The sequence below is a fragment of the Littorina saxatilis genome, linkage group LG3, assembly GCF_037325665.1.
Source record: "Littorina saxatilis isolate snail1 linkage group LG3, US_GU_Lsax_2.0, whole genome shotgun sequence".
NCBI lineage: Eukaryota > Metazoa > Mollusca > Gastropoda > Littorinimorpha > Littorinidae > Littorina > Littorina saxatilis.
Window position 1 is genome coordinate 8,846,368 of NC_090247.1, and position 15,879 is coordinate 8,862,246.

At 44.1% G+C, this 15,879-nt stretch overlaps 1 protein-coding gene across 1 annotated transcript in view; it reads right to left on the reverse strand.

Annotated features, from left to right (window-relative positions):
- The window catches only part of LOC138961088 (uncharacterized), a 94,923-nt gene that overhangs the window by 61,136 nt on the left and 17,908 nt on the right, over window positions 1-15,879 (reverse strand). The window contains exons 16-26 of the mRNA XM_070332684.1: window positions 14,811-14,920; window positions 13,561-13,726; window positions 11,244-13,067; window positions 7,131-7,225; window positions 5,230-5,322; window positions 4,452-4,531; window positions 3,214-3,307; window positions 2,067-2,311; window positions 1,320-1,413; window positions 777-950; window positions 220-405 (exon numbers count right to left, since the gene is read on the reverse strand). Of these exons, the coding sequence (XP_070188785.1) occupies window positions 220-405; window positions 777-950; window positions 1,320-1,413; window positions 2,067-2,311; window positions 3,214-3,307; window positions 4,452-4,531; window positions 5,230-5,322; window positions 7,131-7,225; window positions 11,244-13,067; window positions 13,561-13,726; window positions 14,811-14,920 (3,161 nt within the window). The remainder of the gene's footprint in view (window positions 1-219; window positions 406-776; window positions 951-1,319; window positions 1,414-2,066; window positions 2,312-3,213; window positions 3,308-4,451; window positions 4,532-5,229; window positions 5,323-7,130; window positions 7,226-11,243; window positions 13,068-13,560; window positions 13,727-14,810; window positions 14,921-15,879) is intronic.

Here is a 15,879-nt window from a genome sequence, read left to right on the forward strand (position 1 = left end):
AGCACTTTCCCCGTGCCGCCACAGGGAAAACTGACTGACAGACAGCAGACTAGTCGACAGACTGACAGACAGACAAACACACAGACGGACATACATCAATTCACAGACATTATAGGACAGCACTCTCCCCGTGTGTGCCACAGGGAAAACTGACTGACAGACAGTAGACTAGCCGACAGACGGACAGACAAACACACAAGCGGACATTCATCCACTCACTAGGACACATGGTAGGACAGCACTCTCCAGGTGGCGCCATGGGTCTGGAGCAAGGAAAAGTGGACGGCGGGCAGCGGATGGGCCGACAGCGGACGATGGAATTGTCGCAGGTACAGTTCAGACACGGGTTGTAGGACGGTGTGAAGTCAGCGCGGTGCGAGTACTTCGCTCCTTCGTAGTCACAGTCTGTGGAAAGAAACAAAAACGGAAATGAGATTGATAAGCAACGCTTTATGTGAAAATTGCATTTAAACATACATTCCTTAGCATGTGAATGATCCTGTTCATCACCAAATAAACAGGAGGGAGTCTTAAACTGGAGGTAAATTTACAGAAGTTATGAACAAACAAATCTCACACAAAAGGGAGTGGGTCTGTAAAGGGGATTCCTGTGTAGAAACAAATAAACAAACAGAAATAAATTGTTGAGCAGTTAGAATTTCTGCTCACCCAAGTAAAAGAAAACAAACCAAAAGAAAACTTTTGACAAAAAACTGAAAAAAACACCTAAATACATTTCAGAACAATTAGAAGTTAAAATTTAAACTTCTGCTCACCCAAGTCACAGGCAGGACAGCATGTCTGCGGCAGGGTGACGGGCTTGGCACAGTTGGCCGGGGGGCAGTCCTGAGCCACGCACTGCACCGTTCCCTGTTGGCAAGTGCACATCGTGCAGGCGTCTGGTTTGAACTGGGCCCCGCTGTCGTACACCTCACCCTGGTAGAAACATTCTGAAACAAATATTTACAGGATTTCCTTGTGTTTAACAAACGAAGAATAAAGTAGGGGACTTAACTGATTGTGAAACCGAAACGTAAGCTGTTTAATTCTTGTAACATGACTAAATGCACAATGAAAGTATGATTCTTGTAAACTTCAAACACAATTCAACCATGCAAAAGGAAAGAAAGAAAGAAAGAAAGAAAGAAAGAAAGAAAGAAAAAAAGAGCAGAAAAACCAAAAAACGAACAAGTTTTCTCAATAAAATCAAACTTTTACAAAGATGTTACCTGCACATCAGACTTCCATATACTCTTATACTTCTATACATAAAGCGACCTTGACCTGAATTCAATGACCTTGACACTTTGAACACTGACCTCGACAGACAGGACAGCAGTGACCTTGAGGAGTGTAGGGATGCTGGCACCGAGCTGGCGGACATTCCTGCTTGACACAGCTCACTTCTCCGCGCTGAAACACAACTGTCTTCATGATACTTACAGTAAGTCATTTAATCTTCAGCATTATAATAAATCATGCAAGTACGACACAGTCGCTGACAGGTCCTGAACTGGATTCTCTGTCCAATACCCTCCCCCCTCTCGCCTAAGTCACAGATAGTCATGCACGCACGCATGAATGCACGCACGCAGGAATGCACACACACACACAGACACCTGACAAGAGCATCGCTGACAGGGGCTAGGAGTCCAGACATCTCCATCAGTATACTGCCCACAGTCCATACACACAGGACAGCACTCTCCATCCCCCTGCCCCCCTCCCCGTCCCACACACACACACACCTGACAAGAGCATCGCTGACAGGGGCTAGGATTCCAGACATCCCCATCAGTGTCCTGCCCACAGTCCATGCACACTGGACAGCACTCTCCCTCCAATACCCCCACCTCCCCTCTCTCTATCTTAAGACACACACACATGCACGTACGCATACACACACACACACACACACACACACACACACACACACACACACACACACGCACGCACGCACGCATGTACACTCTCTCTCTTAACACACACACACACTCACACACACACACACACACACACACACCATATGCACGCACGCACGCACGCACGCACATACACACACACACCTGACAAGAGCATCGCTGACAAGGACTGGGAGTCCAGACATCCCCATCAGTATACTGCCCGCAGTCCATGCACACTGGACAGCACTCTCCGTCCAGGAAGGTGGGACTGCGACAGCCGCTGAGGTCGGGACAGGTGATTGTGGTGCACTCGACGTTACCGCGGCGACACATGCATGTCCCACAGTGATTGGCTGGATCCATGACTGGCTGACCAGACGGCACGATCTGTCCATTGTAGTCGCAACCTGCAGCAGGCGTAAGAAGAAGTTTGTGATTCAATTCTACGTATATCAATGGTATTTTTTTCTTGATGTTCTTTATCCCAATCAAATGTTCGAGGCATAATTTAATGTTAAAGTGAATCACGTAATTGTAACTGTGAGATACTTTTTGTGCTGAAATTGATTTTCATTGTTGGTTCTCACAAAAAATGGAAAAATACTTGAATGAGAAAAGTCAGTGAAAAGAAATAGAAAGGGAAACAAAACCAAGAAAGGTAATAGTTTAACTCAACTCTCAACTCAACTCAACTCAACTCAAATTTTTATTGGCTTCAATTTCACAGAAGAATTTGTCTTGCGCTTGGGAGAAAGTAAGAGTATAACATATAAAAACAGCATTCATATCACATTTCATGTATCACACACAGCAATCACTAGCATAAGCCTACAATTATCACATTTGTACCTGTATCATACATGCAAATAAATAGTATCACATTTCCACGTATCACACACAATATATACATTACATAACATACAGCAAGCTTCCATCTCCCGCGCCCCCCCCCCCCCCCCCCCCCCACACACATACATATCTCGCACGTGCGTCGACTCCATACAAATGACATCATCAGTCCATTAACTAAAATGCACAATGACTAGTAGTGGGTACATGATACTTAATACGTGCTCAACTAGACCTGCTAACTAAAATAATAACAGAAACAAAAACAAGGACTGGGCACAACATTTACACGTGTGTGACCTACTTACATCAAGTTTATGCAATGTTTCATCATAGACAAACAGAAACGTTCCACAAAATAACTTTTCTTCTTTTTCGTTCTTGAATTTGGAGTGTTTATAGCAGTCTGTCTGTTTCAGAAAGGGGAACACACAAATAATAATATTAATAATCTACAGACCCTGGCAGGACGGACAGCATTGGTCGGGCAGTTTGACCGGGTAGTCACACGCTGGCACGTCGCACTGGACCCTCTGACACCTCACCATTGCTTCCTGAAACACGAACCAAAAACTAAAAATATAAAATTTCTATGAAAAAAAACTACGATTTTTGTTACAATGCACTGCATATGAACATACATATAGAGAAATTACACATACAGGGGATTTAAGACGCGCTAAGATGCACATATGCACACATTTAAGTACCTGTACCGGGTAACAGACACTGACTAAAACAACAATTAAGGGAAAACACTGACAAAAACAACATTGATGTCTTAATTCTTTCAAATAAACATTTGGCTGAAAACAAAAATAATATGTTTAATAACAGGTTTCAAAACTAGTACAGTACAAGTTAAACAAAGCTAAGAGACAGAACAAAATCTAGCACAAGTGTCAGTTAAAGTTTTGAAAGGGATCGAGTATCCTTAAATGAAATATCTTAATAGATGTAAGGGTTGTGTCCTTTGAATAACTGTGTTAGCATGTACTCGGATTTATTATATTGATGACTATATTTTTAGATATGATTTTAGGGAATTCATTTATCTTTATCCATGTAACCTGTGATTACTCCTGTCAAATTGGTGCTAAAAGAACAACCAGTCCGTTTTGAACTGTCTGGTTGGTGTACACATGTAAATAGGCCCAGTGAAATTGAACACTTTATCTGTACATATTTATTATGATATAATATGCGTGTGGAAGGAGTGTGAAGTTTGGATGCATACACCATAACAAAAACCCTGTGCTTTGCATTTGGTAAATAAACTGTTTGACTTGACAAGCAAGAATTAAGAGTGGTAAAAAAAGAAAGAAAGAAAAATTAAAGGAAGAAAGAAACAAATAGCAAAGTAGACAAGTAATGAATTCCAGAACTGAATAAATGATTACAATTACAATTACAAATAGATAAACAATCAATAAATCAATCAATCCATCAATCAGTCAATCAAAAATTCAGTCAATCAATCAATCAACCAATCACACAATCAGTCAGTCAAATAATCAAACAATAAATCAATTTATCAATCAATCAACCAACCAATCAATCAATCAATCAATCAATCAATCAATCAATCAGTCGACCAATCAATCAATCAATAAATCAATCAATCAATCAACCATTAAATGCACAAACAGACTAACAAACTAAATGTTAAAGTAGATAAATAAACAACAAAAGGTGTACCTGGCAGGTGCACGAGGAACATTGATCCCTTCCCCACGTCTCTCCTTCGCGCCGTTCAGTGCCTTCGTTGTCTGTGCATCCTATACATACAGAAAGGCATTCATCACTCAATCAACTTTGTTAACAATTCATTTCGTCCCTTGCCATTTTGATGAAGAGGTTTCAAATTAATGCCTACTCTGCTTAATTCCTTTCACTTGTCTCATGATTGTGTGTATGTCTGCCCACTACAAAGACCACCAGGTTGACATATTCGTCAATGTTTTGTTTGGTTATATTAACCATTCGTTAAACTGTTACCTTTCTTGTTTAAAAAGCATCACAAGGTCTTCTTCTTCTTCTTCTGCGTTCATGGGCTAAAACTCCCACGTTCATACGTGTTTTTGCACGAGTTGATTTTTACGTGTATGACCGTTATTACCCCGCCATTTACTATGATTTAGGCAGCCGTGCGCCGTTTTCGGAGGAAGCATGTTGGATATATTCGTGTTTCTATAACCCACCGAACTCTGACATAGATTACAGGATCTTTTCCGTGCGCACTTGGTCTTTAGCTTGCATGTACACACGAAGGGGGATAAGGCACTGGCAGGTCTGCACATAAGTTGACGTGGGAGATCGGAAAAAAATGCACCCTTAACTCACCAGGCGGCAGCAGCAGGGATTCGAACACACGACCTTCCGCTTGGAAGGCCGGCGTCTTACAACTAAGCCACTGCACCCGTGTCATCACAAGGACAAGTTTTCTACCAAGAAAATTCAGAAAGAATGTACTTACCAGTACAGTTGAGAATAATTCCTGTGACTCCATCGTACCACTCTCTGTGACAATATCCACAGTTACTTGTGCGACACACAGCAGTTGGATGATCTGCAAACATTATCGAGACAGTGACAAAAGATTACTGACATGTGACGAATCAAAAAATTCCCAGAAAAAAAACCATGCATGTGAAAACTGACTTTCATTGTTTTTTAGTATTTCTGCCGACACATAACATATCATCCCGTAAGGAACTAAACGCACAAACTATGGCTGTTCAGCGAAAGTTACGTTGCATGGGAGACTCTTCAATGACATGAACCTGGAGGAGGATTTTTCATCCACTAAAATTACACATCCTGGGTTACACATAAATTCTTGTGCTCTTCTTTTCGATTTGACAAGAAATTTTTAAACAAGACAGTGTTGAGAATATAATCAAGAAGACAGATTTATCAGAATAGAAAAATGTTGGCAGTCATAGACCATAGTCTTACACTGGAAGATTTAAAAAGAGCCACACCTGAAATAACTCTGTCAGGTTTGTATGGGTTGAATATCAATCAATCAATCAATCAATCAATCAATCAATCAAATCAATATGAGGCTTATATCGCGCGTATTCCGTGGGTACAGTTCTAAGCGCAGGGATTTTTTTATATTTTTTTAAAAAATGTTTATTTTATGCAATTTATATCACGCACATATTCAAGGCGCAGGGATTCATTTATGCCGTGTGAGATAGAATTTTTTTTACACAATACATCACGCATTCACATCGGCCAGTAGATCGCAGCCATTTCGGCGCATATCCTACTTTTCACGGCCTATTTTTCCAAGTCACACGGGTATTTTGTTGGACATTTTTATCTATGCCTATATACACTTTTGCCAGGAAAGACCGTTTTGTCAATCGTGGGAACTTTAACGTGCACACCCAAATGTAAGTGTACACGAAGGGACCTCGGTTTTTCGTCTCATCCGAAAGACTAGCACTTGAACCCACCACCTAGGTTAGGAAAGGGGGGAGAAAATTGCTAACGCCCTGACCCAGGGTCGAACTCGCAACCTCTCGCTTCCGAGCGCAAGTGCGTTACCACTCGGCCACCCAGTCCTATACTCTTTCTTCAATTGTCATAAACTTTTCACACATGCTCCTTGATCACATGTTTCAGACACACTCTTTGCTAGTGACTGGCCTAGAATGTCACACGGGAAAGACAGTTAGCTTCAATTCTTCTTCTTCTGCGTTCGATTTCAGGGCCGTCATATCTTCAGGTCGGTGGCTGCTATGAAGTCCGCGGTCTTCTGTAGTTCGGCAGCGGGTCCCCAGAGCTTGGTGCTTCTTCTTCTGCGTTCGTGGGCTGAAACTCCCACGTACACTCGTGTTTTTTGCACGAGTGGAATTGTACGTGTATGACCGTTTTTTACCCCGCCATTTAGGCAGCCATACGCCGTTTTCGGAGGAAGCATGCTGGGTATTTTCGTGTTTCTATAACCCACCGAACTCTGACATGGATTACAGGATCTTTTTCGTGCGCACTTGGTCTTGTGCTTGCGTGTACACACGGGGGGTGTTCGGACACCGAGGAGAGTCTGCACACAAAGTTGACTCTGAGAAATAAATCTCTCGCCGAACGTGGGGACGAACTCACGCTGACAGCGGCCAACTGGATACAAATCCAGCGCGCTACCGACTGAGCTACATCCCCGCCCAGAGCTTGGTGCACTGGCTGGTGTCTTCTGGCTAGTGGTGCTGGCGTGCTGTTTCCAGGTGTGGGCATGTTTGTAGAACGTGCTCAGTGGTTTGCTCCTCTGAGCAGTTTGCTTCAATGAAAGCAAGAGTTATTTCCAAACATCGTCTATTGAAAAGTGATTGTATTGGTATAATGGCTTGCACTCAATGGTCAGCCTACCTGGACACACATGGCCAATGCAGAGGTCATCTGTGCACATCACAGCAGGTCTGGCCACATCACATGGAGTGTAGGTGTATGTCTGGATGCAAAACCTGAACAAGACAATTAATGAATTAAGTATTGCTGCGTCTTCATCAATTAATATGAGGCTTATATCGCGCGTATTCCGTGGGTACAGTTCTAAGCGCAGGGATTTTTTTTGTTATATTATTTTTTTATGCAATTTATATCGCGCACATATTCAAGGCGCAGGGATTTATTTATGCCGTGTGAGATGGAATATTTTACACAATACATCACGCATTCACATCGGCCAGCAGATCGCAGCCATTTCGGCGCATATCCTACTTTTCACGGGCTATTATTCCAAGTCACAAAGTTTTATCTATGCCTATACAATTTTGCCAGGAAAGACCCTGTTGTCAATCGTGGGATCTTTAACGTGCACCCCCAATGTAGTGTACACGAAGGGACCTCGGTTTTTCGTCTCATCCGAAAGACTAGCACTTGAACCCACCACCTAGGTTAGGAAAGGGGGGAGAAAATAGCGGCCTGACCCAGGGTCGAACACGCAACCTCTCGATTCCGAGCGCAAGTGCGTTACCACTCGGCCACCCAGTCTTGTCCTTTTATATCTTCATTTGGTTGGTTTTTTTAAGGACAGACATCGTTTCTTCATTTGAATGCTTCTTATTTTGAAGTGTTTCTTACACTGTACATCTAACTAATCATAGAAGTGTGCAAAGTTTGAAAACTCTTACTTCAATGATTATAACAGCCAAAATAATCTCAACTTTATTTTATTTTTTGTTGTTGTGCGGCTGGCTGCTGGCAAGCCTAATTCATTATTGACTTTCCTGATCGATTGCGAAGGTGAGTCAACAAACACGTTCTTACCTGTTCTATCACAGAAACTTGACTACAGGTTTTCCACTCTATCACAACTACATGGAAGTCACACATTTCAATCTGACATAAAATAAATCAACCAATCAGCCAACAAGCCAACCAAATAAACCAAACACAGTGGAGACCCCCTTATAAGATGCCCACAAAAATCTGCGAAAATCAGGTCTCAAAAAGGGGAGACACTTACTGTGGGGGTAAATGTACAGACATTATAAACAGAAAACCTGAAAAAGCAAGGTCTTAAATCAGTTGGTCTTAACCCCTTCACTGCCACAGTATAACAGCATTTTGGTATTGCTGTGTGCCAGGGCAAAATTTCGCTTTCTTCGGTAGGTTCACTAATCTGTTCACTGCTCGATCATTTATTGAGATATCTCTTAGATCTTTGGCATGTGTTTTGCTTATACCCTTGGCTATTATAGGATGACATGATCATTGGACTTTGTGATTGTTATAGTAAATGTTGAAATAATGACCATTTTTGTAAAAAAATTACAGTTTCCGGACTTACACACACACACATTGCAGCACGTAAAACCACACAAAACACTGCTAAAACTGGTGTCAAACATCAGGTACTCACATTACAGCCCATAAAAGTATTCTTCTGTGTGGTAATCCATAAATCACTTCTTGTAGAGCTTCCAGAACACTGTATCGCTTGAAAACAGGTCTACGAGTTGAGGTCCGACTTTCGGGCGCCATTGTGAATGGCGGCTGAATGCTATAGTCGGTTCTACATTGGTGACACAGTTTTCAACACGTGGTAGTCACTTATCCGAACGGTCTATGGAAAAGAACTGTGTTTAGAACCCCTACAAGTACTTGGACAGTGGTTTACCTCCCATTTAGTTTTCAGAAATGTCCTGAAATGTTGGTGACACAAATCCCACGTATGAGATACGGTTATGGGCGTATGACAAACCGAAAATGACCACGTATTACATACGGGGCGGGCAGTGAAGGGGTTAAAAGGGGGTTCCACTGTAGTCAAACCTCACCTTGTATCAGGAGACACAGGAAGCCAGAGCCCACTGTAGTCAAACCTCACCTTGTATCAGGAGACACAGGAAGCCAGAGCCCACTGTAGTCAAACCTCACCTTGTATCAGGAGACACAGGAAGCCAGAGCCCACTGTAGTCAAACCTCACCTTGTATCAGGAGACACAGGAAGCCAGAGCCCACTGTAGTCAAACCTTACCTTGTATCAGGAGACACAGGAAGCCAGAGCCCACTGTAGTCAAACCTCACCTTGTATCAGGAGACACAGGAAGCCAGAGCCCACTGTAGTCAAACCTCACCTTGTATCAGGAGACACAGGAAGCCAAAGCCCACTGTAGTCAAACCTCACCTTGTATCAGGAGACACAGGAAGCCAGAGCCCACTGTAGTCAAACCTCACCTTGTATCAGGAGACACAGGAAGCCAGAGCCCACTGTAGTCAAACCTCACCTTGTATCAGGAGACACAGGAAGCCAGAGCCCACTGTAGTCAAACCTTACCTTGTATCAGGAGACACAGGAAGCCAGAGCCCACTGTAGTCAAACCTCACCTTGTATCAGGAGACACAGGAAGCCAGAGCCCACTGTAGTCAAACCTCACCTTGTATCAGGAGACACAGGAAGCCAGAGCCCACTGTAGTCAAACCTCACCTTGTATCAGGAGACACAGGAAGCCAGAGCCCACTGTAGTCAAACCTCACCTTGTATCAGGAGACACAGGAAGCCAGAGCCCACTGTAGTCAAACCTCACCTTGTATCAGGAGACACAGGAAGCCAGAGCCCACTGTAGTCAAACCTCACCTTGTATCAGGAGACACAGGAAGCCAGAGCCCACTGTAGTCAAACCTCACCTTGTATCAGGAGACACAGGAAGCCAGAGCCCACTGTAGTCAAACCTCACCTTGTATCAGGAGACACAGGAAGCCAGAGCCCACTGTAGTCAAACCTCACCTTGTATCAGGAGACACAGGAGGCCAGAGCCCACTGTAGTCAAACATCACCTTGTATCAGGAGACACAGGAAGCCAGAGCCCACTGTAGTGAAACCTTACCTTGTATCAGGAGACACAGGAAGCCAGAGCCCACTGTAGTCAAACCTCACCTTGTATCAGGAGACACAGGAAGCCAGAGCCCACTGTAGTCAAACCTCACCTTGTATCAGGAGACACAGGAAGCCAGAGCCCACTGTAGTCAAACCTCACCTTGTATCAGGAGACACAGGAAGCCAGAGCCCACTGTAGTCAAACCTTACCTTGTATCAGGAGACACAGGAAGCCAGAGCCCACTGTAGTCAAACCTCACCTTGTATCAGGAGACACAGGAAGCCAGAGCCCACTGTAGTCAAACCTTACCTTGTATCAGGAGACACAGGAAGCCAGAGCCCACTGTAGTCAAACCTTACCTTGTATCAGGAGACACAGGAAGCCAGAGCCCACTGTAGTCAAACCTTACCTTGTATCAGGAGACACAGGAAGCCAGAGCCCACTGTAGTCAAACCTTACCTTGTATCAGGAGACACAGGAAGCCAGAGCCCACTGTAGTCAAACCTTACCTTGTATCAGGAGACACAGGAAGCCAGAGCCCACTGTAGTCAAACCTCACCTTGTATCAGGAGACACAGGAAGCCAGAGCCCACTGTAGTCAAACCTTACCTTGTATCAGGAGACACAGGAAGCCAGAGCCCACTGTAGTCAAACCTTACCTTGTATCAGGAGACACAGGAAGCCAGAGCCCACTGTAGTCAAACCTTACCTTGTATCAGGAGACACAGGAAGCCAGAGCCCACTGTAGTCAAACCTTACCTTGTATCAGGAGACACAGGAAGCCAGAGCCCACTGTAGTCAAACCTCACCTTGTATCAGGAGACACAGGAAGCCAGAGCCCACTGTAGTCAAACCTTACCTTGTATCAGGAGACACAGGAAGCCAGAGCCCACTGTAGTCAAACCTTACCTTGTATCAGGAGACACAGGAAGCCAGAGCCCACTGTAGTCAAACCTTACCTTGTATCAGGAGACACAGGAAGCCAGAGCCCACTGTAGTCAAACCTTACCTTGTATCAGGAGACACAGGAAGCCAGAGCCCACTGTAGTCAAACCTTACCTTGTATCAGGAGACACAGGAAGCCAGAGCCCACTGTAGTCAAACCTCACCTTGTATCAGGAGACACAGGAAGCCAGAGCCCACTGTAGTCAAACCTCACCTTGTATCAGGAGACACAGGAAGCCAGAGCCCACTGGGCAGAACACTGACGTTACGCGGCATCACTCCCAGGTTCACCATGTGGTTCTGTTGTTGGATCATTCGAATGACCTCCACAAGGTCACTTTGGTTGTTGCGATACAGCCAGTTGTTTCGCAGCTGGTATTCTGGCAGCGGAGTCACATCGGGGCAGATACGAACCAAAAGTTTAATCTGTTCCTCATCCAACCCCTTCAGTTTCTCCTCCACAATTTTCTTCACCAGGATGTAGGCAGGACCGAGGCGGTAGTGGTTGCACACACGACGGTTGAATCCGTTCATGTCAAAGCCAAAAACATCATAACCGTCACGGTTGAATCCAAACTTGTTGAACCCATAAATGTTGTAACCATAGGGATCGTAGATGTCGAGCTTTGTATTCACCACATCTGACCTGTAGCTTCCGTTTCTATGGATACCAGAGGGATTGAAGCCTTGACGATCAAAGCCGTACCTGTCATAGCCTGACCTGTCGTAACCCATGGGGTTAAAGCCATCGATGTTGTAAGTGTCGACGTAAAATCCAAACCGGTCGTAACCTGTTTGGTCATAACCTGACCTGCTGTATCCTTGTCTGTCAAATCCAAATGTGTTGAAAATTCCTCTTTGGTCCAAATTTCCTTCTCCGTCAATTCCGTCTATCGTGAACCCATCCTTGTCAAGTCCGATCCTGTTGTAACCATGACGATCATAACCCTCAGCGTTAAAACCAAAGTTTCTGACTTCAGTCGTGTTGCAGGGGGCGCCCCCTAGCAAGGGAAGGTACTCCACACAAAGCTGAATTCTCAAGTCCATAACATCATCGGGTGTTGAGCCAAACGGAGCCATGGGTATAAACCGCGCCTCTTGAGGGTAGCGAAGAAGACCGTCATCATACTTGCTCTGCCAGTCGTTCCACAGCTTGTCAATGTAGGCTATCACCGAGTAGAAGAGCGGGTCATAAGGGGCAAGGTCAGACTCCATGTGACCTCCGACAAAACTCTGCAGCACTTTAGCAAACATTTCCATGTGCAGGCGGAAGCGATCGTAGTCCTGTTCGTTGAGAGCCAGCTGGACGTTCACTGCATCAGGCAAGTTGACGCTGTCGTTAAACCGACGTCTCAGACACGGCGCTAGGAAAGGAGGGTGGTAGTCTTTGAAGGGGTGGTAGCGAACGCACCCATCCCAACGTCCGTTTCCGCCGAACATGTTCGCAGCCCAGATCATAGCTCGGGTGGGGTCCCCGACATCCAGTGTCCAATCGTAGTAAGGAATGGTGACGGAGCAGTCGACAGCCTGAAGGGCGCGTTCTACTTCCACCAGAAACTTTCTGTGCCAGGGAAGAAAAGCTGGCGTGCCCACAGCCTGGGGTTTGTGGTGGGCGTACGTGGTGGCGAACCGAAACCACTGCGATGGGTACCCAGTGTTCATGGTCAGCTGTCTCACGGCGGATTGATACTGCTCTATCTCTTGACCGCTGAGCTCCCTCACCTCGCGACGTTTGGCGGCGTAGTCGCACACGCACACCGTGTGACCGCCCGTCATGCACATGCAGCTCTGGCACCCTGACCGGAACTCCTCGCCCACCCTGTACGTCTTGTTGCCGTGGAGACAGCCGCACTCCTCTCCGCATGGGACCTCGGAGCACTGCTTGCCAGGGGTGAAACGAACAACTTCGACGTTGCGTCGAGATTCCATGGCCTGGCAGCGTGTTCTGGTGAGAGCGCGGCACTTGTAGTTGAAGCCACGCAGTACGCCGTACACGTCGTAACCTCTCCGGTCGTAGCCGTGACAGTTAAAACCAGCCCTGAAAAAGGCAGATTAAATTTTGACACATTAAGAGTCTGCCTACAACCATGAATAAAAGTGGTTTAAATAGGGTTGGGGGCAGGGAAGGGGGTGTGTGTCTTGAAAATCACTGTAGTAACTAAGAATTACTGTGACTTAACAATGCTTCTTAGTTCTGTTGAAACAAATACATGTATCTGTTTTCAAAAATTCTATTTTTGGGGGACTGCAAACAAAATTAACTGATCTGAACAAATCTATTGTCTGAAATAAAAAAACAAATACCTGATTTGAACAGTTCAATTATCTGGTATTCACACTTTTAACTTCAGAGTAAGCCTTTACCTTATGTTAGCCTGGCGTTCGATTAAATTCATTTCAGTCAAAAGCATCTGGAGATTTTATCTTTCACAGCAAATAGATGGGTAAAAAACCAACAAGGTTACAAATAACAAAACAAAACAAAACTCTGAGTAATTTCATAATGATATACTCAACACAACCATACTTGCCTGTTAAAGCCCTCAGGGTCATAACCGTCTTTGTCATACTCGATGATGCCGTCAAATTCTCCAATGCGGCTATACCCCGTCAAGTTGAAGCCTTCAAGGTCGTAACCTTGGCGGTCATATCCGTAGCGATTGTAGCCCTCTTCATTGAAGCCCTCCATGTCAAAACCTTAAAAAAAACAAAGTAAATTAAGCGGCAGATGCAGAGGAACATTCTGCTACTTTTTTTTTCTACTGCTTTCTGACTGTTTTGCTGTGAAGCTCAAACTTTACACACACACCCCATTCCAATGCCTTGCCCCTCCTTTTTGAAGATATCCCCCCTTTCAATTTAATTATTTTAATTCCATTAAACAAATCTAATAAAAATAATGGATGTAAGGCAAAGGCAATACATAATTATGCAGACCATGAAGACCTCTGCCTCAGCATCCTTATACACTGAGGCACAGATACAGACACATTCACACACCAGCGTACACAGAAACTAAATGATACACACGGTCACACCGAAACACAGACACAAAGAAATGCATGTTCAGATACAGTCAGGCTGTCAGGCAGGTAGGCAGGTAAACAGACAGACAGGCAGACAAGCAGACCAACAGGCAAGTATACTGAAAGGCATAAATTCTGCAAATAGTGCATTGAACGATTTTGCTCTCAAACGAAAATCAGATTGAACCTGTAATTTGTAGTTGACATCTTGAGTGTTGGAGCAAATGTTTCACGCTGTCAGCGTGCGCTTTGCAGTATTGCTGATCCAGCCACAGCTCACTGTGCTAATAAAGACAATGGGCTGAACGGGAGACAATAACGTAAAAAAGATAGTGTATGGCCCTATAAAATGCAACTGGCTGTTTGGCTGTATCCAGATATCGCAATCATGCCACGACTTGATGAAGGAGAGAGACAGCAAGCGATTGGGATGCTTAAAGCTGGCCAAAGCATTGAACGTGATGAACACTGAACGTTTTCCGAAATCATCGCGCTTGGACTCAGTCACTTTTTTTGAAAAATTGTTATTTCATGATGTTCTATTCAAAATCAATTAAGCGAAGGTTTATAAACACTAAAATGGCCAATAAATAAAATATTCAAACATTGAAAACATTCACCACTGAGTTGATTTTTTGTGATTTTTTAAAGTTCCGTTTGCGGAATTTATGCCTCTCGGTATATATTCAGACAGACTGAGACAGACCGACAGACAGACCAACAGACAGACCGACCAGCCGATCATTTTGACTCACCTTGCCAGTCAAGCCCTTGTTGGTCAAAGCTGTCTCTCCCTGTGGCGGTACCGATGTCTATGGTCACAGGCTGGTTCAGACGATTAAACCCTTCCAGGTTGAAGCCGTACCTGTCACAGATTCAACAATCATGAAAGCGCTGCTTAAAGCCATTTTAATACCCCCGACCCAAAGAAACCTGTATCAAATCTCATCAAGAACTACATAGTTTGGTTTGGGATTTTAAAGGATGTCGCACCCATTGATACCAGTAATACCATAAAACCAATGTTTGAATTGTTCCAAATTATTCCAAATTTAAAGCTGTGCAATCGTTGCAGATTTTAAATTCTCTGTGTACTCTTAGATTTTGCTTCATTCTACTTTTTTTGCCCCTGACTGCAGTGAAACTTGCATGCATTTGCAAGATTACAGATTTGAGTATGTGTACCTTAAAATTCATCTGCAAGAATGATGGATAAGCATCTACCAGCAATGAAACATATGGCAATGAAGAGGGGATAGAGATGTCTTGGCAGGGATGCAGTTATCCGGACATTTTTGATAATTTTACTGTCATATTTTTTGGCAGATACAGTGGAACCCCCCTTTTAAGACCTTGTTTTTTCAGATGTTCTGTTCATAACCTCTGTAAATTTACCCCCATTTTAAGACTCCCTCCTTTTTAAGACCTGATTTTCTCAGATTTTTTAAGGTCTTAAAACGGGGGTTCCACTGTATAGGAAATGAAATCAGCAACTGGGTTTTAGATGAATCAAAAAACAAGAAAGGTAGGTTGTTGGAACGTTTGTTATTGACAAAACAATACATTCACAGATATTTCGACCCAACGGTCTTTTAAGTGAACAGACAAACAAATATTCACACAAAACCTATCTTGATAGTTCTATCAGTTTACGTCCGCTCGTCAGGAAGCCGAGCGAATGAATCATTGGTTTTTTATTTGGATTTTAGATGGTTAACACAATTAGTGAAAAGACATGCTAACTCAGCTGGAAATAGCTGAGTGTGTGTAAGAGTGCTGAGTGTAGGGTCAATGACAATCTCCTTACAAGTTGTCTGCACTTTG